The 22,192-nt window shown below is 57.4% G+C and overlaps 4 protein-coding genes and 1 pseudogene across 5 annotated transcripts in view; 4 read left to right on the top strand and 1 right to left on the bottom strand.

The window, feature by feature from the left end:
* LOC146421346 (uncharacterized) overlaps positions 1-22,192 on the top strand; it is a 60,251-nt pseudogene that overhangs the window by 2,010 nt on the left and 36,049 nt on the right. The gene's annotated exons all lie outside the window — the stretch shown is intronic.
* Positions 1-22,192, top strand: part of LOC146421347 (uncharacterized) — a 53,854-nt gene that overhangs the window by 1,355 nt on the left and 30,307 nt on the right. The window lies entirely within an intron of this gene.
* On the bottom strand, positions 2,192-13,124 carry LOC146421352 (uncharacterized). Its single transcript, XM_085047543.1, has 3 exons — positions 12,466-13,124; positions 4,881-4,889; positions 2,192-3,195 (listed from the first exon to the last, which is right to left on the bottom strand). Exons 1-3 carry the CDS (start codon positions 13,026-13,028, stop codon positions 2,439-2,441), a joined length of 1,329 nt encoding a protein of 442 aa, XP_084903669.1. The 5' UTR covers positions 13,029-13,124; the 3' UTR covers positions 2,192-2,438.
* Positions 18,574-22,192, top strand: part of LOC146421343 (uncharacterized) — a 95,707-nt gene continuing 92,088 nt past the window's right edge. Inside the window, exon 1 of the mRNA XM_085047426.1 lies at positions 18,574-18,675. The gene's annotated coding sequence lies outside the window, so the exon portion shown is untranslated. The remainder of the gene's footprint in view (positions 18,676-22,192) is intronic.
* The window catches only part of LOC146421350 (uncharacterized), an 8,925-nt gene continuing 6,114 nt past the window's right edge, over positions 19,382-22,192 (top strand). The window contains exon 1 of the mRNA XM_085047536.1: positions 19,382-20,491. Coding sequence (XP_084903662.1) covers positions 19,419-20,491 — 1,073 coding nt within the window. The 5' untranslated portion in view covers positions 19,382-19,418. The remainder of the gene's footprint in view (positions 20,492-22,192) is intronic.

Raw genomic sequence — 22,192 nt, 5'->3', positions numbered from 1 at the left:
GTGAAGTGCCCCCGCTGTCCCTGGCGTCCCCTGGGCGCCGGCAGCCGCGTCCCTTGGCCTGCTCCCCCTGGGCCGTTGCAGGGCGGCTGGCGGAGGCTGGGAGCTGCCGTGGGGGCCGTGGGGCTGCCCCGGGGGCTGCGTGCCGAGGCGGGGCCGGGAGGTGCGGAGAACTTGGTCGCTGTTTGCAGAGCAATGGCGCCTTGGGCCCGGGCCCGTTGCAGGGCTGTTCCTCATGTGCGGCTTTGGCCTCGGCCAGCCCGGGGGGCGCGGGGCTTGGGCTGTGCGCTGTGCAGAGCCCGCGCCTCGCTGCCCTTGGCTGCCCTTGGCTGGCTGTGCTGTCACTCGGGATTGTCCCAGCGCCATTGCTGCTCGGTGCCAGCGAGCAGGGACAAGGCCGGCGCCGGTGTCGCCCCCAGGCAGGCAGGCAGGCAGGCAGGGCTTTAGTGGGGCAGCAGCGGCGCCATGGTGGGAGCGTGTGTGCGGCCCGGGAGCGGCGGCAGCGGGCGGAGCCCGGGCAGGCGGCGGCGGAGCTCGGAGAGGCTGTCCCAGCGCAGGTGGGAGCCGCGCTGCCTTGTGCCGGGGCTCGGGGCTCGCTGCGGGCGGATGGAGGGGATGCAGGGGGCGGCCGGGGGGCTGTGGCGGCTTCCTTCTCCCGTCTCCCTCCCTCCCTCCCTCCCTGGCTGTGGCGCCGTGTTGCCGCTGGCCTGAGGCCGCTGAGGGAGCGGCTGCCCGCGGTCTCCTTGCCGCTGCTGCCTCGGCAGGAGGCGGTGCCGGAGCAGCGCTGGCTCGTCCCGCTCGCTGTCGGTAGCACAGAGGTGGCTGCGCTGTCGGCGGCAGTGTGCGGGAAAATCCGCGTGGCCAGAGGTTTGTGTGGCCGCAGGAGACAGAGGAGTCGTGTGAAAGTGACTTTAGGGATGGACAGAGGGAGAGGCCGTGGGGCATTTGCCATGGGGCTGTAAAACGCAGCCTCCTTTCTATGCTCGTTTCCCCGGCTGCGTTTCATTGTCCCTTTGCCCTCTTGTCACCGTACTTGCAGGAAAAACAAAAACCTTTCAACAAGATTTTTAATGTTAGAGAGTCAAGGCGTTACTTTATTATCTGAGCAGGATGTTGTTCTGGCCAGGATGTACCACGGGAATCACCCCATATACACAGATCCCGGGTTTCTAGAGAGAATCGTTCTATGGCACATAAGTTTTGGAAGATGTTTTAGGTATTTTTTACAGTCAAAACTCATAGCAGGGTTTTTGGTCATTCTTAATTGGTTCCATGTTGTTCATTTTCTAATCTATGGTTTCGTATTGGATCCAGATTGCTTCTCTTCTGATATTAATTAGGTTTTCCTTCTTATCTCTCTTTAGCCAGACAAGGTGTCTCCAAACAGCCAGGGGTGAGGTTTGGAGCTGATGTTCGTTAATGGCTGCTGATGGCCTTTTGTCTTTTGGGCTCCTCCTAGTCTGTAGTTATGTTGAGCTCATCAGACCTCACAGGGCAGAAAAATGTCTTGGAAAAAAATCTTAAAATTCCTTTTCCCTGGGTAAAAAACCAAACAAACAAACCCCTTGACAAAATTTATAGGAAATATTTAAACTGGTATATTTTCCAACACACTGTCTGAGGTACTTGGAAGGTACAGACTTCCCGATCCGCCCACTGTCTGTGTCCCTTAATATGCACCCCTAGTTTGTGTGACATTCGGTATTCGTGGCTCTGGGAAGTGTTTGTTCTGCTTGTGGAAGTTCAGGAATGGAGCAGGAGCTTGGCTGAGCAGCAGTCTGTACTGAAGCACGGAATTGACTCCACAACTCAGATAGTTATGAAGTAGGTATGTGTTTATTCCAGCTGGGGTGCATGGGGGGTAGCCCCTCCAAAGGCATGCACACCCTCAGCAACACTTCAGGAGGTTTACATCAGGTTACAGGTTACTTATGCATAAAGTTAGACAAAGCCCCTATACATATTAATTACCTATCCCTGCTTCATATTATAATGAGTTCAAAGTTCATCTAAATATGCTCGCGCAAGCGCTGTGTCTCAGATTAATTATGGGCAAGGGTCCCAAATGGTTAATGACGAGGTAATCAATAGTCTTCCTCAAAATGAACTCTTCACCTTGCTCCCTTGCGCATGCTTCCTTGGTTCTTGGTCCAAGTCCAAGCCTGAGAACCAACTCGTACCAGTCCTGGGGTCCAAGGGCAGGATGGTCGGATACACTCAGTGGTTTTTCTCAATTATTTGGCTCTCTTCTCTCTATCCTCCCCAATACTAGGTAGGCAGAAAATCATTAAGCAAATAATAAATCGTCTCCAGCAGGCAAATCTTTGTAATTCATTATCCAATCCCTGGCCTTCTAAATCAGTTCAAAAGTTATTATTATCGAACTTCCAGCTCTTTTAAATTAATAATTTCTATTTTACCCTAACTCAGAAGGCCTTCCTTCACTTGTGCCTCTTCTGGTGTCGGGTCAAGGCAGACCTCTGTGAGAAGCTCTTCCCACACTCGGGACACTCGTAGGACTTTTCCCCAGTGTGGATCACCTGGTGCCGCATCAGGGTGGACATCTCCCTGAAGCTCTTCCCACACTTCCCACACTCGTAGGGCTTTTCCCCAGTGTGGATGCGCCGGTGGGTGATGAGGTGGGAGTTTCGGTTGAAGCCCTTCCCACAGTCAGGGCAGCGGAAGGGCCTCTCCTGGGTGTGAATGCGCTCATGGAGGAGGAGATGGGAGCTGGTCTGAAACCTCATCCCACACTTGGGACACCCATAGGGCCTCTCCCCAGTGTGGATCTTCTTGTGCTGGATCAGGTTGGAGCTGTGGTTGAAGCTCTTCCCACATTCTGTGCAATCGTAGGGCTTTTCCCCAGTGTGGATCACCTGGTGCCGCATCAGGTTGGACATCCGGCTGAAGCTCTTCCCACACTTCCCACACTCGTAGGGCTTTTCTCCTGAGTGGATTTTCTTGTGCTTGATCAGCAAGGAGCTGTCGCTGAAGCTCTTCCCACATTCTTCGCAATCATAGGGTTTTTCCCCAGAGTGGATCACCTGGTGCCGCATCAGGTTGGACATCTGGCTGAAGCTCTTCCCACACTCCCCACACTCATAGGGCTTTTCCCCAGTGTGGATCCTCTGGTGCCGGATCAGCTGACATCTCCACCTGAAGCTTTTCCCACATTCCCCACACTTGTGGGGCTTCTCTCTGCCCTCAGGCTTCTCCCCCAGCTCCGAGCTCCAGCTGCATCTCCGGGCCTTTTCCTCCTCCTCCATCCGGCCACGCCTTGGCAATGACAAATCCTGCTTTGGGGGAAAAACAAGGGCTCAGCGCCTTGCCCTGGGGGTTCCTCCTGCCCAGCTCCAGCTCTGCAACTCTCCCAGGGGTTTGTGTCCATAAAAACCCCAAACCACCACCATTCACCTAAAACCCTAACAGGATTTTCCCCTCTCTGCTCTTTGCACTTTGGCCTCCTCAGGGTCTCCCTTCCCTGCACTCATGGGGCTCCCGTGCCTCCCGGGCTTCCCTATTTTCCAGGGTCCCGCTTAGGGATGATCCGGGGGTTTTGGGGGTCCCAGGGGTCCCTTCTCCCCTCATTCTCTGCTCCGTGCTTCCAGGGATCCCAGGCTTCCCCCTTAGCCACGCTCCCCCCTCTCCAGCCTGCCGGGGCTCCCCCAGCTCCGCCATCGCCCCTCTCCGCTCACCCCACTCCGGGGCTCCCGCCCTTCCCCTCCACCGCTCTGCCGGCCGGACCCCATGCCCCATGTCCCCCTCCCACCCCGACACCGGGCCGTGCCCACCTGCAGCCCCCAAAATATCCCCCAAAGCCCCACTGCCGCCTCAGCTTTGCCCTTCCGCCACATCCAAACGTTCCCCCCGCACAATCAAACCCTCCCAGCGACCCTGAACGAGATTTGGGGCTCAATCCCGCAAGCTGCGAGCTCCAAACACCCGCCCAGAAAAAACGCCGCTCGGGGACCCCCGAGACATTTGGGGCGACTTCCTCCTCCCCCTCACCTGCGGCGTGCGGGGCGCCGATGCTCCCGGGGCCGCGACAGACAAAGAGCTGCGCGCTGCTTCTGCTGCTCCTCCTCTTCCTCTCTCCAACCTCTTCCGGTTCCTCCTCTTCCTCTTTCCTCCTTCCTCCTCCCGCGGCTCCTCCTGCTCGGATCTCCGGCCTTTCTGCCGCTCCTTCCTCATCCCTCCTCCTCCTCCTCCATCCCTTCTTCTCCTCCCCCCAAGCCCAGCGCCCACCCTTTCCCCCCCTTTTCCCCACGCCGTCGCATGCCGCGGGAGGAGCCGGGATGGAGCCGGGGCAGGTCGGGCTGGGGCAGCGCTGGGCTCCGGGCCAGGCCTGGGCGCCCCCCACGCGCCCCCTCCCCAAATTGGGCTGGGGGGAAGCGCTGGGGGCGAGGGGGGGCGCAGGTGGGGTTGGGGTGGGGAGCGCTGGGCGCTGCGGGTCTGCCTGGGAACTGGAGAGTCATCAGCGCCGCGAGCTCGGATTGGATCAGAATCGCTCAGCGCCTTCTCCCATTGGCTCATTTTCGCGGGGCTATTTTTCGGGGCTGTTTTTCTATGGGGTTTGGAGGTTCTGGGGGGCTCAGGGGGTGTCAGCGCCTTTTTTGGGGTTCGCTGTGTGCCGTGTCGGGGTTCAGCTGCCTCCCAAGGCCCCCAGAGCGGGGTGACACTTGGGGACACAGGGGGGTCCCCATTCCCGATCCATCCCGGGGTCAGGTCTGTCCCCCAGTCACAGCCCCACCGCGGGGTCCCCCCAAGTCCCTCCCCAGTGCCCCCCAAGAAACGCGACCGGAGCCAACTGGGAAGCTTTATTGGGAGCACTGGGAGCAGCCGTGCAGGGTCAAAGTGACAGCAGGGCTGGGGGGACACACGACCCCGTGTGACTGGAGTGTGAAGGATCTGCTGGAAGTCCACAGCACTTCAGCAACCAGGAATGAACTGAAAAGAACCCTCACGGGTGGCCTCTAGGAAGGGGACAGTGTCAGTCCAGGAGCACAGGGCTGGCAGGGTGTGGCTGTGTCCAGGGCTCTGGAAGAGACCTGGTGCTCTGCTGGGACTGACATGCCTGGGCCTGGGCAGTTCAGCCGTAGCTGTCCCCTGTCCCTGTCTGTGTCCCTTGTCCCTGTCTGTGTCCCCTGTCACTGTCTGTGTCCCTTGTCCCTGGGTCTGTCCCCATTCCCTTGTCTCTCCTGCTGCCAGCTCAGTGAGTGGCACACAGGCTGAGGGTTCCTCCTCTCTTCCCTGGGCGTCGGGTGGGAGATGTGAGGGCTGAGCCTGCTCAGGACAGCTCCATCCTCACGACGAACTGCTCTTTCCAGCTCCAGGCCAGAGGATCAGATCCCACCTCAAGTTTATCGTGGTGCTGGTTGTGCTCCTAGCCCTGGTTGTGGCTCTGGGGGTGTCCTTGGCTGCTGTGTCAGGTAAGGGAGGAGCAGCAGCCTCAGCCCAACCCCTCGGGGCACTGCTGGCTCACTGCTGCCTGAGGGGAGAATCCTCAGACATTCTTCTCCATTTCCCTCTGCAGGGAGAATACACAGAGAGACTCCAGTTACTCCAGTTAACCCTGCAGCTCGGGTGCTGCTGGCCTGTCCCCATGGCTGGGTTGGGTACAACGGGATCTGCTACTTCCTCTCGAGGCATCGTCTCTCCTGGGATCAGGCTAAGGCTCGGTGCTCCGAGCTCGAGGCTTCCCTGGCTGTGCTCACTGACAAGGAAATGGTGAGTGAGGGGTTTGGGGGGTTTGGGAAGGCGAAGGGGACCCTGGGGTGCTCCTGGGCTAGGAGTCCATTGTTTGCTCCTCTCTCCTTGCCAGGAGTTCCTGTTCCGCCTCAGCAGGAATGTTGATTACTGGCTCGGGCTGCACAGACAGGGCCAGCGGCTGCAGTGGGTGGATGGCAGCAACTTCAGCTCCTCGTGAGTCCTGGGGGGCACAGGCAGGGCCTGGGGGGCACAGGCAGGGCCTGGGGGCACAGGCAGAGCCTGGGGGGCACAGGCAGAGCCTGGGGGGCACAGGCAGAGCTTTGGGGGCACAGGCATGGCCTGGGGGGCACAGGCATGGCCTGGGGGCACAGGCAGAGCCCGGGGGCACAGGCATGGCCTGGGGGCACAGGCAGAGCTTTGGGGGCACAGGGGCACAATGTGTTCCCCTGAGGTTCCAGCAATGTCTCTGCTCCTCCCTGCAGGGTTCCTGTGCTGGGCAATGCAGGGTGTGTGCACCTGGCTGAGAATTATCTCGGGAGTGCAATCTGTTCAAATGAGATGCAGTGTATCTGCAGCAGAGCCCAAACCCACCTCTAATGGGGAATGGAGGAAGGATATTTTCTGTGCTGGGCTGTCTCAGCTTCACCTCATCCCCCCAGCATGGGGATTTCCTTCCTCAGCTGCAGTGTCTGCCTTGCACTGATCCTCAGGGTCACATCACTGCCTGTTCTGCAGGAGATGAACCTGCAGGAAGAGGAGATGATGAGAAAACAGATGTGTGGCTGCCTGGGCTGAGCCTGGGGGTTCTTTTGTAATTCTGAAAGCTTCACAAAAGTCATGTTTCTCTTGCACTCTGTATGTTTACTAACCAGGTACATATATATTTGTATGTCCCTGTGGATTCAGCTGTGAAACCTTTGCTGCCTTATGAATGTGACCTTGGCTGGGGTAAGGTTCTGATAATACCAAAGTCATGATTTGACCCCACAGGGGCCATTCCCTTAAGGGTTGGACTGCGTCCTTGTGGGTCCCTTCCAACTCAGAGCATTCGCTGAGAGGTCCTTGTGCGACCTCCATCAGTATTTATAGTGTAAATGTTGTTGTTGTTATTTCCTTCATTACTTTATTACTTTCGTAAGAAATGCTAATCAAGGCCGTGCTGTCCCTCGTGTCCCCTCAGCACCTGCAGCCCTGTCCCTTGCCCTGCTGCTCCTGCCCCGGGGGCTTCAGCCGAGCCAGAGCCTCTTCCCAGTGCTCCCAGTGCTCCCAGTCTGCCCGTGCAGCCTCCAGCAGCCAGCGAGGCCTTCAGCTGGGCCGGCAGAGAGGAGCTGCTGGGAGCTCCCAAATCAGTTGGGTTCCGTTTGTCCTTCCCAGCCTGGGGAACAACGATTTGGGAGTTTTCTGCCCAAACGCTGTCCGTTCCTCTGCTCAGCCCAAGGGGTTTGGGGAGATTTTGGCTTTTTGGGGGAAATCAAAGCGATGTGGGGCTGAGGGAGATCGTCCCTCAGAGCCTCTCTGGCCAATCAGAGCTCGAGATCGAGGAGTGGCGGCAGAATCAGCCAATCGAAGCTAGGGCGGGCTTTCTAATCGGCGAATCAGCCAATGAGCTCTAGACGCTGGCTTCGGGCGGGAAAATCAGCCAATGGGAGCGAGGGGCGGGCTTTGCACGGTAGGCGGAGTTTCCCTGAGGGAAGCGGCGCTCCGCGGATCTTCCTTCCAAATGTCTGTTCGCAATGGCTCCGGAAAGTCCCGGGCCGGGCAGGAGGCCAGGGAACCGCTGTGGGTGAGTCCGGGATGGAGCAGAGAGCTCCCTGCAGCCCCGGCAGGAGCCCAGAGGGTGGAGCAGGAGATGCGTGAGAGAGGCGGTGGGAAGTCCCCGCAGAACCTCGGGATTTTTGGGCCTGTGGGGATCCCCGCCTGAGCAGCCTTTTCTGAGGGGTTGTGTCCCCTGGGAGAGACCCCAGGCTGGAGCAGGACAGGGATTCCTCTCTGTGACCATGATACCAAAATCAGCCAGAAAATGAGCTTTCTAGCAATGCTTCTAATTTGAAGCATTTGAAAGCAGCCGTTTTTTCTTTATCAGTGCTGAACAAACCCCGAGGATCTCTTCTTTAATCTAGTGTGTGGGGTAAAACTTCCGAATGGGGTATTTGTTCCACGCGGATCACACATATTCATTACTAAACACTTCCTGGCTAATTCATAAACCTTTCCTCGTGCTCCTTTCCATCCATCCACCTCCTGCTCAGAGTCCTTTTGTGGTCCTGGAGGGCCATCTAAAGGAGTTTCTGGTGATTGCACTCACTGATGTTTGGAGGAAAGCTCAGCTTTCCTCGAAATTGCTTCTCGTTGCATAACTTGCCCAACCTCACTGTAATTCTCTTTCTCTGTTCCTGCCCTGATTTCATCTATGTTTATCATCCTCTTTGCATACCTTTATCCCCTTTTATCTCTCTGCTTCCTAATCTTTAAGCTCTATCCAGCACCTTTAGGGGAACTGAAAGTTCCTATTGTCTGTTCTTGATCAAGTCTCCGCTTTTTGTGTGATTCTGTGTCTTTTTGGAGCAGTCCCAGCCCAAAGTGTCACAGGGACTCTGCCGTGGGATGATGACACACCCAGAGCAGACAGATGTTGCAATTACAGTGTATCCAAGTTCAATTACAATATAACCATCTTCAATTACAATGTATCTAACATCACTCCAAACCTGCCCCATGTCGATTACAATATACCCGAAACCAATTTTTAAAAAATGTATCCAATTGCAGATACAAAGTTATTCCTTCTTCATTTTGGAGCAAATCCCTGTCTCAGAACCTGTCTGGAATTTAACACTTTTCACAGTTCACTGACAATCTCTGGCACCATGTGGAATGGTGGTTTAATAACTGGCAGAGTGATCTGTGAAACAAAAATGTGTGCTCCTCCTCTCTGCGGCTGTTTTTGGCCCTGGGAGCCAAGTAATTTCATTATTTTCATCCTGTTTGGCTCTCTGCTGTGCTCTGCAGTGCAGAACGGAAACTTCAGCTGGTTTTGCTCTTCCTGTAGTCTTAGATCAACATGAACTCTGCTGATAACAAAGCTCTCTCTGCTCAGAGTGCACTAAGGCAAACCACACTTACAATCCCTGCAGATCTTTACTTTTCTGTCCCTCAGTTGCAATGTCCATGTTAAAGCAACCATTTAGTCCTTCTGTGCTGAAACAACTCATGGCAGAGCAGAGCATTAGATTAAATAACCTCATTCAGGGTGGTCAGTGCAAATCCTGCAATGCATCTTCTGTTGACAAAAAAAAGTTACTTCTTTCTGTGTTGTTTCCAGTCTGGGTTCTCAGTCAGGCTTGCCTTTAAACATAGCCAGGCTAGAATAAACTTCTTGTGATTGTCTGGAGTGTTTCTGATTTTGGAGCCCAACAGAAGCACAGCAGGATTTTGAATTTCAAAGGTGATTTCCTGTCCCACTGTACAACAGGAGTGAGCTCAGTCAGTGGCTCCTCTGGTGTCCCAAACCCTTCTGTCCCACGTGTGTCCCACAGAGCTCAGGCTCTGTCCCACAGTGAATTTTGGGATCCTGATTTAGCAGCTCCATGGCTGTGACTCCTCGCTAGCAGCTGGGCCATCCTTGGCTCACATCACTGATCTGTTCAGCAAAATTGGCAGTGACTCCTCCCTGAGCCACTGGGAATTGTGGTGGAACACCTTGGGAAAGATTTTGGCTCTCAGAAGTGAATAATTCAAAAGAACCCTGGGACCTGCCAAGCCCAGAGCCAGAATTACCAGTGTTTCCTTTTGTTTTTGGAGCACAGCCCGAGTATAATCAGCCCAAACAACAAAATCTTTACGGGTAAATTCAATGTAAATCCAACCCAATTCCAGGTAAATCCAACTGAATCCCAGATTGATCCAACCCAGCTCCAGGTGAGTCAAAACAAATTCCAGGGGGGTCAAACCCAATTCCAGGTCGAGTCAACCCCATTCCAGGTAAACCAAATCCAGTTCCAGGTGGATCAAACCGAATTCCAGGTAAATCCAGCCCAATTCCCAGTCAATCCAATCCAGTTCCAGGAGGACCAAACCCAATTCCAGGGGTGTCAAACCCAATTCAACTCTTTTAAATGTCCCATCGCCCCTTTCCCTCCATTCAGGCAGCTCCTGGCAGCTTTTTTCTGGGAGAAATCCCTGAATTTGGGGATTTTTGGGTGCAGGTTTGGACGGGAACAGCTCTGCCTGCCTTTGCCCTCCCTGTCTGTGTCCCCAGTGTCCCTCCCTGGCTGTGTCCCCAATGTCCCACCCTGGCTGTGTCCCCAATGTCCCACCCTGGCTGTGTCCCCAATGTCCCACCATGGCTGTTATCAGACACTGAAATATCTCACGCCTCAAACATCGATACAAAGGTTTGCTCATTATAACAAAAAGTGTACAAAGAAGCTACAATCAAAAATCCTCCCTGAAGATACCTGACTGGGACTTTGGACTGAGAGTCAAACTGCTGAGATCCCATAAAGGGAAACCTATTGTTCACTCATCTCAGGCTGAGGGAAAGGAATGCACACACAAATCCAAAGCCACCAGCTGCTCTGAGAATCATCCCTGGCTGAGTTTGGGGTGGGGGCAGAGCACAGCTCACTGTGATGCCTAAAATGCTGGGAAAGATTGAGCACAGACCCCGCAGTGTAGGAAAAGGGTATTCCCTTGGTTTAATAGGATCCCAGGTGCACCACGACGGAAAGAGAGCGACAATATCACGGGTTTGCAATTTATGGACTTCACTGATTAACATCCCTATCTAAAATTCCCCAATGAGAAACCTAACAAATGAAGTAATTGCCCCCTTATTCAAATTACCTCCCCCCCCCCAAAAAAGTTACAAATTAGTTTACAGAAACATGTCCCAGTCATAAAGCTCTTTCAAGGCTGGTGCCTCATGCTCTTGAAATTGTGGAGATTGTTTCGTCTTCTCCACAGAATTCTGAACGAGGCTGGAGCACAAGGGTTATAAACATGTGGGGCTGAGATACAGAGAGTAAAAGGTACAGGAATGGGAAAGGGTAAAAAGGATATAAAAAGAGTATAAAAGTACAACGAAAAAGGACAAAAACCCATCAGGCATCAGCAGAAGCCAGGTTTACACAAACTGCCCAGCTGTGGAACCCCCAACCCCACCACAAAGTGACACAGAAACCCCAAAAAACGACACTGAAACCCCAAAAATTGCAGAAAAAAACCCCAAAAAGTGACACAGAAACCCCAAAAAGTGACATGGAGACTCAAAAAGTGACGATGGGAAACCTCCAATGGGACAGTGAGACCCCAAAAAAGGCAGAGAAAACCCCAAAAATGGAAGAGAAATCCCAAAAAGTGACACAGAACCCCAAAAACCGACAAAGAAACCCCAAAAAATGACACAGAAATCCCCAAAAGTGACACAGAAATCCCCAAAAGTGACACTTGAGACCCCCAAAATGATAAAAAAAAACCAAAAATGACATGACAAAAACCCAAAAGTGAGACAGAAACCCCAAAAGGTGACCCAGAACCCCCCCAAAAATGACCCAGAAACCCCAAGAAGGACACAAAAATCCCCCAAAACGGCACAGAACCCCCAAAAATCTCCACCGCACGCTGCTGGAGCAGTTCGACATCAAATCAGGACTTTGACGTGAGAGGAGCTGAGGGGAGTCACAATCCATCACAGACCCCCAAATGCCAGGCCTTGCACCACAGCAGTGCAGGTGATGCAAGCAGAGTCTGCTGCTAGAGACTGTCCCCTGCCCCGGGGGGACATGCTGGACATTGTCACCTGGCCTGAGTGGATATTAACCCTTGGCACTCTGTGCTTTTTGGGGGGAAAACCACCACTGAGAAGAGCAGCTGGAGAAGATCAATGTGACATCGTTGGGATCCACGGATGGTGATGTTTTCTTTCTCCCTCTTTCTGTCCCCCTCACCTCTTTTCCTACTTCTCTTCTCCTCTCTTTTCCTCCCACTTTCTCTCATATTTACTATCAAATAAAACCTACACTACTGACTGGCATGTGGTCTCGTTTGCACCTTAATTCGGGCAGAGGTATTTCCAAAGAACCTTAATGTTTGGATCATAACAGCTGTGACCCCAATGTCCCACCCATGTCACACCTCAATATCTTCATTTTTACCCCAAATTCAGGTGTTTTGAAGGATTGAAATGAAAACAAGACCAAACTCGAAAGAAAAGGATTTTCATGTCTGTGCCTGCTGAGGATCCATGTGGTTGGGTGGGAGGGAAGAACATTTTTGGAGGTTTCCACCCCAAAATCTTGGTCTTTACCCCAATTCAGAACCATTTGGCTGTGAAAGATGCCACTGGGTGAGAGACAATCAGAACCATGGAATCCCTGAGACTAAGGAAAATACCTCCAAGGCCATCCAGTGTTGCCTCATGCCAAGAAATGATATAACTGAACACAAAAGGAGAGATTTTCTGGGGTGGAAAGGCAACAAATCCGCTCTCCCCAGGGGATTTCTGATGTCCCCAGGAATTCCCATGGACATTCCTGGCCCTGCCTTCATCCAGGTGCCCACGGGGAGCCAGGAGGGTGTGGAGCCACCAGCCAGGTGTCTTTGCCACACAGATCACCAGCAGCACGGATCACCAGGGCTCTGCACAGCTGGGGTCACTGGGGATCATCCACTGCAGATCTTCCCACTGGGGATGGAGTTGGAGCAGCAGTGAAGCTCTTCCTGCACTCGGGACACTCGCAGGGCTTCCCTCAATGGTGCTTCCGTTGGTGCTGAGCCAAGTTAGACATGTCTGAGAAGCTCTTCCCACACTCGTCACACTCGTAGGGCTTTTCCCCAGTGTGGATGCGCCGGTGGGTGATGAGGGTGGAGTTGTGCTTGAAGCCCTTCCCACAGTCAGGGCAGCGGAAGGGCCTCTCCTGGGTGTGAATGCGCTCATGGAGGAGGAGATGGGAGCTGGTGTGAAACCTCTTCCCACACTTCCCACACTCATAGGGCCTCTCCCCAGTGTGGATCTTCTTGTGCTGCACCAGGTGTGACATCTGGCTGAAGCTCTTCCCACATTCCCCACAATTGTAGGGCTTTTCCCCAGTGTGGGTCACCTGGTGCCGCATCAGGGCGGACATCCGGCTGAAGCTCTTCCCACACTTCCCACACTCATAGGGCTTTTCCCCTGTGTGGATCATCTGGTGCACGATCAGCTGAGATCTCCACCTGAAGCTTTTCCCACATTCCCCACACTTGTGGGGCTTCTCTCTGCCCTCAGGCTTCTCCCCCAGCTCCGAGCTCCGGCTGCATCTCCGGGCCTTTTCCTCCTCCTCCATCCGGCCACGCCTTGGCAATGACAAATCCTGCTTTGGGGCAAAAACAAGGGCTCAGCGCCTTGCCCTGGGGGTTCCTCCTGCCCAGCTCCAGCTCTGCAACTCTCCCAGGGGTTTGTGTCCATAAAAACCCCAAACCACCACCATTCACCTCAAAACCCTCACAGCGTTTCCCCCTCTCTGCTCTTTGCACTTTGGCCTCCTCAGGGTCTCCCTTCCCTGCACTCATGGGGCTCCCGTGGCTCCCGGGCTTCCCTATTTTCCAGGGTCCCGCTTAGGGATGATCCGGGGGCTTTGGGGCTCCCAGGGGTCCCTTCTCCCCTCATTCTCTGCTCCGCGCTTCCAGGGATCCCAGGCTTCCCCCTTAGCCACGCTCCCCCCTCTCCAGCCTGCCGGGGCTCCCCCAGCTCCCCCATCGCCCCTCTCCGCTCACCCCACTCCGGGGCTCCCGCCCTTCCCCTCCACCGCTCTCCCGGCCGGACCCCATGCCCCATGTCCCCCTCCCACCCCGACACCGGGCCGTGCCCACCTGCAGCCCCCAAAATATCCCCCAAAGCCCCACTGCCGCCTCAGCTTTGCCCTTCCGCCACATCCAAACGTTTCCCCCGCACAATCAAACCCTCCCAGCGACCCTGAACGAGATTTGGGGCTCAATCCCGGAAGCTGCGAGCTCCAAACACCCGCCCAGAAAAAACGCCGCTCGGGGACCCCCGAGACATTTGGGGCGACTTCCTCCTCCCCCTCACCTGCGGCGTGCGGGGCGCCGATGCTCCCGGGGCCGCGGCAGACAAAGAGCTGCGCGCTCCTTCTGCTGCTCCTCCTCTTCCTCTCTCCAACCTCTTCCTGTTCCTCCTCTTCCTCTCTCCTCCTTCCTCCTCCCGCGGCTCCTCCTCCTTCCTCCTCCCGCCTCCTCCTGCTCGGATCTCCGGCCTTTCTGCCGCTCCTTCCTCATTCCTCCTCCTCCTCCTCCATCCCTTCTCCTCCTCCCCCCAAGCCCAGCGCCCACCCTTTCCCCCCCTTTTCCCCACGCCGTCGCATGCCGCGGGAGGAGCCGGGATGGAGCCGGGGCAGGTCGGGCTGGGGCAGCGCTGGGCTCCGGGCCAGGCCTGGGCGTCCCCCACGCGCCCCCTCCCCAAATTGGGCTGGCGGGAAGCGCTGGGGGCGAGGGGGGGGCGCAGGTGGGGTTGGGGTGGGGAGCGCTGGGCGCTGCGGGTCTGCCTGGGAACTGGAGAGTCATCAGCGCCGCGAGCTCGGGTTGGATCAGAATCGCTCAGCGCCTTCTCCCATTGGCTCATTTTCGCGGGGCTATTTTTCGGGGCTGTTTTTCTATGGGGTTTGGAGGTTCTGGGGGGCTCAGGGGGTCTCAGCGCCTTTTTTGGGGTTCGCTGGGAGCCGTGTCGGGGTTCAGCTGCCTCCCAAGGCCCCCAGAGCGGGGTGACACTTGGGGACACACGGGGGTCCCCATTCCCGATCCATCCCGGGGTCAGGTCTGCCCCCCAATCGCAGCCCCACCGCGGGGTCCCCCCAAGTCCCTCCCCAGTGCCCCCCAAGAAACGCGACCGGAGCCAACTGGGAAGCTTTATTGGGAGCACTGGGAGCTGCCGGGCGGGGTCAGAGTGACAGCAGGGCTGGGGGGACACACGACCCCCCAAAATCAGCGCGGGGACAGAGCGGGGGGTCCCGGCCGGGCCCGAGGCCACGGGGAGGGGCTGCGGCCGGCGGCGGCTCAGGAGCTCTGTGGGCAGAGAAAAGGGGGTGACACCGGGCTGGGGGGCCCCCGGGGGGAGCACTACCGCTCCGGGGCAGGGGGGACACGACCCCCGGGACCCCCCCTCACCTTCTTGCGCAGGTAGAAGCCGAGCCCCAGCGCCAGGAAGACGAAGCCCAACACGAAGCCCCCGATCCCCGTCAGCATCTTGCTGCGGGCAGCGTCCGGCGGCATCTCTGGGGGGTCAGCAGGGCTCAGGACCCCCAAAAACCTCTCAGCGACACCCCAAGCCCCTCCAAGCACCCTCCCAGTCGCCCCCAGCCCACCCAGGAGCCCCTGAAACCTCCTCCCGATCCATTCCCAGCCTCCCCAGGACACACCAAAGCCCCTCCCGTCCCTCTCAGCACCCCACAACCCCTCCCAGTTGCCCCCACCGCCCCAGGACCCCCAAACCCTCTCCCAGTCCCTTCCCAGCCCCACCAGGACTCACCAAGGTCCCTCCCAGTCTCTTCCCAGCACAACCAACCTCATTCCAGCCTTTGCTTTTCCATCCCCAATCTCCTTCCAGCCCCTCCAGCCTCACTCCAACTCCCTCCCAGTTCCCCCAGCACCCCCAAATTCCCTCCCAGTTCCCCCAGCACCCCCAAACTCCCTCCCAGTGCCCACCAGCACCCCCAGAACCTCATCCCACCCTCCCCAACATCCTTCCAACCCCTTCCCAGCCCTCCCACGCCCCCAAGCCCCTCTCCCACTAGAAACCAGCCTCTCTCCACCTCCCTCCCAGTTCCCCCCAGCACAGCCCAATCCCCCTGCCAGCCCCCCCAGTGCCTCCCCCGCTCCCCCCGGCACTGTGGGCTCTGGCCGTACCCCAGTGCCACCTCAGGGGCTGCTCCAGGCTGAAGTGCTCCACCTGGCAGGTGTAGGTGACCCCGGGGGTGCGTTTCCAGCAGCACCAGCAGCTGGTTGGTCCAGTCCCCGTTGGGGAGCAGGTCGGTGGTCATCACTTGCTCCGAGAGCTCCTGCTGGCCCTGGAACCACCTCACCTGCACCTGCGCAGGGTAGAAATCCATCACGGAGCACAGCAGGCGGCCGGGCTCGGGCTGGGAGCTCGAGGGCACCAGCGAGATGGACACGCTGGGGGGCACTGGGAGAGAGAGGGGAGACACTGGGATCAGCTGGGGGGGCGCTGGGAGAGAGCTGGGAGAGGTGGTGTGGCATTGGGAGGGATTGTTTATGGACTGGGAGGGACTGGGAAAGGAGTGGGATGGAATGGGAATGTAGTGGGGAGGACTTGGTGTCGAGTGGTAGGGACTTGGGGGGCACTAGGAGAGAGAGTGGAGGTGTGGGAATGGACTGGGAATGGAATGGGGTTGGGATTATAGGGACTGGAATACACTGTGGTGGCACTGGAAGTGACTCGCAGGGATTAGAGGGACTGGGAGAGAGGGGAGTAGGTTGGAGGGCACTGGGAGGGCACTGAGGGTGATGGTGGAGGACTGGGAATGGACTAGGAATGGGATTAGAGGGACTGGGTGGCACTGGGAGGGACTGGGAAGGGACTGGGCCAGAGGGGAGTTGTGGTGGTTTTGATTGGCCCAGAACATCAGTAAAGTATTTTTTGACATCTAGGATAAATTTGGACCCCTCAGAACCTGTTGTGCTAGGCTGAGGAGGTGTCTAAGGGGTTGGGAGTGGCACAAAGATGGCTCCTGTGTGTCCTGAGTGAAAGCTCTGGAAGTTTTTACATCAAATCCAGCAGTCAATCTCTGATGGTTCTGAAGGTGATGGACATACTGCTGGCCAGGTTTGGGCCAATTAGAGGTGCTAGTTCTGCCTCTGTGAATACATATTTAAGAAAAAATCAAAACAAAAGTAGGAACGCACTGCTTTTAATTTGAGGAGGAAAGGGTAAAAACATATGAAGGGAGAACAACATGGAGACACCAAGGTGAGTGGAGAAGGTGGGGAGGAGGTGCTCCAGTCGCCGCAGCTGAAAACCCTCTGCTAGCCGTGCTGAAGGCCATGGGGGGAGCAGGAGGTTCTCCTGCAGCCCATGGAGTCCACAGGGGTGCAGAAATCCACCCACAGCCCACGCCAGAGGAGCAGGTGGATGCCTGGAGGAAGCTGTGATCCAGAGAGAGTCTCATCTAAACAGTTAAAACTGCAAAAGGCCTTGCAAGGGAGAGAAAGGCCTTGCTCCTGGCATGGAAGCAGCCTGGCCTCGGCTCGGCAGAGTCTGCACCTTATGGACAAGAGGACTCACGTTGCAGCAGAATTCGGGCGAGATGTTGCTCGTGAGATCAGAGGCACGCCAAAGAAGTTCCCAGAGGACTGTCTCTCGTGGGAGGGACCCCGTGGCTAAGCAGAAGACCCTTCTCCCTGATGGACTGAGCAGAGAACAAACCCCTCACCCTGCCGCCTGCCCGTGCTGTGGGTTTGGGAAGAGGGAAGGGGGCTGAAGAGGGAGGTGGTGAGTGAACAAATGGTGTACGAAAAGCTTATTTTTACCTCTCATATATCCTCCGACTCTGTTAAGTAATTAAATCATTTTCCAGCTTTAAGTTTAAAGCCTGTCTGCCCTTTCTTCCGTGGGTCCTCCTACTAGTGCCCTATCTCCCTTAACTCATTAATTTGGTGTGTGTTTTTACAGTTTTGTTCTTTCCCCTCCTCTGGCACGTGTGCAGCAGGAGAGAGCAGGGGTGCTGGTGTTTAGTCAGGGTCAAACCCCAACAGCAGCACAAATTGGTTCATCTGCAAAGAGCAACAGCAAGTGGGAAAATGTTGGGAAAACTTCACTAAAAAATTGGGGGGAATCATCTCTCTCCTCACACCAACATGTGCTAGCATTGTGGATGCTTTATAGAGTGTAATAAACCACTGGGGATTTTTCATACCACAAGTTCAGGGAAACCAGTTTGAGACCCAAAGATTCAGTGATTAAATTACACAAAACTGCTCAATAAGGTCAGGAGGGAGCACACCAAAAATGTTAAAAAAAACATGAACGGCCACCAGAACAAATCTTACACAATGGAGCAGCGCCTGGGAATCCTAAGAATTCCTATCAGGTCCCAGAACCCACTGTGAATTTGAATTGTTACTAATTGATACAGACTGCTGCTCAGCCAAGCTCCTGCTCCATTCCTGAACTTCCACAAGCAGAACAAACACTTCCCAGAGCCACGAATACCGAATGTCACACAAACTAGGGGTGCATGTTAAGGGACACAGGCAGTGGGCGGATCGGGAAGTCTGTACCTTTCAAGTACCTCAGCCAGACGGCAAAGGGACAGGGAGATGCGGCCGAGAAACGAGCATGAAAAGGAGGCTGCGTTTTACAGCCCCATGGCAAATGCCCCACGGCCTCTCCCTCTGTCCATCCATAAAGTCACTTTTACACGACTCTCCTGTCTCCTGCGGGCATTCTCCAATCCGAGCTCGCGGCGCTGATGACTCTCCAGTTCCCAGGCAGACCCGCAGCGCCCAGCGCTCCCCACCCCAACCCCACCTGCGCCCCCCCCTCGCCCCCAGCGCTTCCCGCCAGCCCAATTTGGGGAGGGGGCGCGTGGGGGGCGCCCAGGCCTGGCCCGGAGCCCAGCGCTGCCCCAGCCCGACCTGCCCCGGCTCCATCCCGGCTCCTCCCGCGGCATGCGACGGCGTGGGGAAAAGGGGGGAAAGGGTGGGCGCTGGGCTTGGGGGGAGGAGGAGAAGGGATGGAGGAGGAGGAGGAGGGATGAGGAAGGAGCGGCAGAAAGGCCGGAGATCCGAGCAGGAGGAGGAGGCGGGAGGAGGAAGGAGGAGGAGCCGCGGGAGGAGGAAGGAGGAAAGAGGAAGAGGAGGAACCGGAAGAGGTTGGAGAGAGGAAGAGGAGGAGCAGCAGAAGCGGCGCGGAGCTCTTTGTCTGTCGCGGCCCCGGGAGCATCGGCGCTCCGCACGCCGCAGGTGAGGGGGAGGAGGAAGTCGCCCCAAATGTCTCGGGGGTCCCCGAGCGGCGTTTTTTCTGGGCGGGTGTTTGGAGCTCGCAGCTTCCGGGATTGAGCCCGAAATCTCGTTCAGGGTCGCTGGGAGGGTTTGATTGTGCGGGGGGAACGTTTGGATGTGGCGGAAGGGCAAAGCTGAGGCGGCAGTGGGGCTTTGGGGGATATTTTGGGGGCTGCAGGTGGGCACGGCCCGGTGTCGGGGTGGGAGTGGGACATGGGGCATGGGGTCCGGCCGGGAGAGCGGTGGAGGGGAAGGGCGGGAGCCCCGGAGTGGGGTGAGCGGAGAGGGGCGATGGCGGAGCTGGGGGAGCCCCGGCAGGCTGGAGAGGGGGGAGCGTGGCTAAGGGGGAAGCCTGGGATCCCTGGAAGCGCGGAGCAGAGAATGAGGGGAGAAGGGACCCCTGGGACCCCCAAAGCCCCCGGATCATCCCTAAGCGGGACCCTGGAAAATAGGGAAGCCCGGGAGCCACGGGAGCCCCATGAGTGCAGGGAAGGGAGAGCCTGAGGAGGCCAAAGTGCAAAGAGCAGAGAGGGGGAAATGCTGTGAGGGTTTTGAGGTGAATGGTGGTGGTTTGGGGTTTTTATGGCCACAAACCCCTGGGAGAGTTGCAGAGCTGGAGCTGGGCAGGAGGAACCCCCAGGGCAAGGCGCTGAGCCCTTGTTTTTCCCCCAAAGCAGGATTTGTCATTGCCAAGGCGTGGCCGGATGGAGGAGGAGGAAAAGGCCCGGAGATGCAGCCGGAGCTCGGAGCTGGGGGAGAAGCCTGAGGGCAGAGAGAAGCCCCACAAGTGTGGGGACTGTGGGAAAAGCTTCAGGAAGAGATCTGAGCTGATCATGCACCAGAGGATCCACACTGGGGAAAAGCCCTATGAGTGTGGGAAGTGTGGGAAGAGCTTCAGCTGGATGTCCAACCTGATCAAACACCAGATGATCCACACTGGGGAAAAGCCCTATGAGTGTGGGAAGTGTGGGAAGAGCTTCAGCTGGATGTCCAACCTGATCAAACACCAGATGATCCACACTGGGGAAAAGCCGTATGAGTGTGGGAAGTGTGGGAAGAGCTTCAGCCAGATGTCCAGCCTGATGCAGCATCAGGTGATCCACACTGGGGAAAAGCCCTACGATTGCACGGAATGTGGGAAGAGCTTCAGCCACAGCTCTGCCCTGATCAAGCACAAGAAGATCCACACTGGGGAGAGGCCCTATGAGTGTGGGAAGTGTGGGAAGAGGTTTCACACCAGCTGCGGTCTCCTCCTCCATGAGCGCATTCACACCCAGGAGAGGCCCTTCCGCTGCCCTGACTGTGGGAAGGGCTTCAAGCAAAACTCCACCCTCATCAGGCACCGGCGCATCCACACTGGGGAAAAGCCCTATGAGTGTGGGAAGTGTGGGAAGAGCTTCAGCCGGATGTCCGCCCTGATCACACACCAGGTGATCCACACTGGGGAAAAGCCCTACGATTGCACGGAATGTGGGAAGAGCTTCAAGAGCAATTCCAACCTGATCCAGCACAAGATAATCCACACCGGGGAGAGGCCCTATGAGTGTGGGAAGTGTGGGAAGAGGTTCCAGACCAGCTCCCACCTCCTCCGCCATGAGCGCATTCACACCCAGGAGAGGCCCTTCCGCTGCCCTGACTGTGGGAAGGGCTTCAAGCAAAACTCCAACCTCATCACCCACCGGCGCATCCACACTGGGGAAAAGCCCTACGAGTGTGGGGAGTGTGGGAAGAGCTTCTCCAGGAGCTCTCACTTGACTCGGCACCAACGGAGGCACCAGTGAGGGAAGCCCTGCGAGTGTCCCGAGTGCAGGAAGAGCTTCATTGCTGCTCCAACTCCATCCCCAGTGGGAAGATCTGCAGTGGATGATCCCCAGTGATCCCCGTTGGGCAGAATCCTGGTGACTACCATTCCAGGTGATCCCCGTCGGGTGGGGGGAAGGTGTTTTATAAGGTCAAATTGTACTTCTTCTCCTGCTCTATGTTTGTTAGCAATAAATTCAATTCACATCGTCAGTTCTGAGCGTGTTTTGTGCACAAAGGTGTCTGATGAGGCATCTCTTAGCCAGGTCCTTCTATCAGCTCAGGAAGCCTTGGTTCAATTTTCTCTCCCCACGGCGGCTGTGCAGGGCAGTGAGAGAGCAGCTCTGCTGGGTGCCTGGCATGGGGCCAGCGTCACCCCACTGCAATGTGCCATGGCCTCGTGTGGCCCTGTGCTCTGGAGCCAGCGCTGCTGTTGCTTTTTCCTTGCTGATGGTTTTCTCTTTTGCAGGAAAGGCTTGTGAAGTGCCCCCGCTGTCCCTGGCGTCCCCTGGGCGCCGGCAGCCGCGTCCCTTGGCCTGCTCCCCCTGGGCCGTTGCAGGGCGGCTGGCGGAGGCTGGGAGCTGCCGTGGGGGCCGTGGGGCTGCCCCGGGGGCTGCGTGCCGAGGCGGGGCCGGGAGGTGCGGAGAACTTGGTCGCTGTTTGCAGAGCAATGGCGCCTTGGGCCCGGGCCCGTTGCAGGGCTGTTCCTCATGTGCGGCTTTGGCCTCGGCCAGCCCGGGGGGCACTGAGAGCGCGGGGCTTGGGCTGTGCGCTGTGCAGAGCCCGCGCCTCGCTGCCCTTGGCTGGCTGTGCTGTCACTCGGGATTGTCCCAGCGCCATTGCTGCTCGGTGCCAGCGAGCGGGGACAAGGCCGGCGCCGGTGTCGCCCCCAGGCAGGCAGGCAGGCAGGCAGGGCTTTAGTGGGGCAGCAGCGGCGCCATGGTGGGAGCGTGTGTGCGGCCCGGGAGCGGCGGCAGCGGGCGGAGCCCGGGGAGGCGGCGGCGGAGCTCGGAGAGGCTGTCCCAGCGCAGGTGGGAGCCGCGCTGCCTTGTGCCGGGGCTCGGGGCTCGCTGCGGGCGGATGGAGGGGATGCAGGGGGCGGCAGGGGGGCTGTGGCGGCTTCCTTTTCCCCTCTCCCTCCCTCGCTGGCTGTGGCGCCGTGTTGCCGCTGGCCTGAGGCCGCTGAGGGAGCGGCTGCCCGCGGTCTCCTTGCCGCTGCTGCCTCGGCAGGAGGCGGTGCCGGAGCAGCGCTGGCTCGTCCCGCTTGCTGTCGGTAGCACAGAGGTGTCTCTCCTGTCCCCGGGTCGCTGCGCTGCGATCACCGCCGAGCTCCGCCGCCTCCGAGCTCCGCCGCCTCACGGCGCTCCGGCCGCTGCCGCTCCCGAGCCCTCACTGACCCTCCGGCAATGGCGATACCGGGCCGGCACCAAGGGCGGTGCTTCTCCCCAGTCTGATTAATCACCGCTCCAGAATTACGAGTGACGGCACTATCACCCAATGGGAGTGAGGTGGGAGAGCTCTGCACACGCACAGACTCGCCCCAGTCGCTCCAGGTACAATCCCGGGGTTGTGGCCGAAATTCGCTTTTTGGCTCCTCAGCCCTGCAGTGTCCCAGCCCGGGCAGGAGGACAAAGAATCGCTGCTGCCCTGAACCGCCGGGAGCTCGGTGTGACCTGGA

Source organism: Lichenostomus cassidix, unplaced genomic scaffold, assembly GCF_008360975.1.
Source record: "Lichenostomus cassidix isolate B80296 unplaced genomic scaffold, HeHo_3.0 HiC_scaffold_33, whole genome shotgun sequence".
Taxonomy (NCBI): Eukaryota; Metazoa; Chordata; class Aves; order Passeriformes; family Meliphagidae; genus Lichenostomus; species Lichenostomus cassidix.
The sequence above is the reverse complement of the archived record's forward strand: the minus strand, read 5'-3'. Positions and strand labels throughout refer to the sequence as shown.

Excerpts from the sequence above, each read along its gene's own strand:
- LOC146421352 (XM_085047543.1), bottom strand. The coding sequence starts at position 13,028 with ATGGAGGAGGAGGAAAAGGCCCGGAGATGCAGCCGGAGCTCGGAGCTG.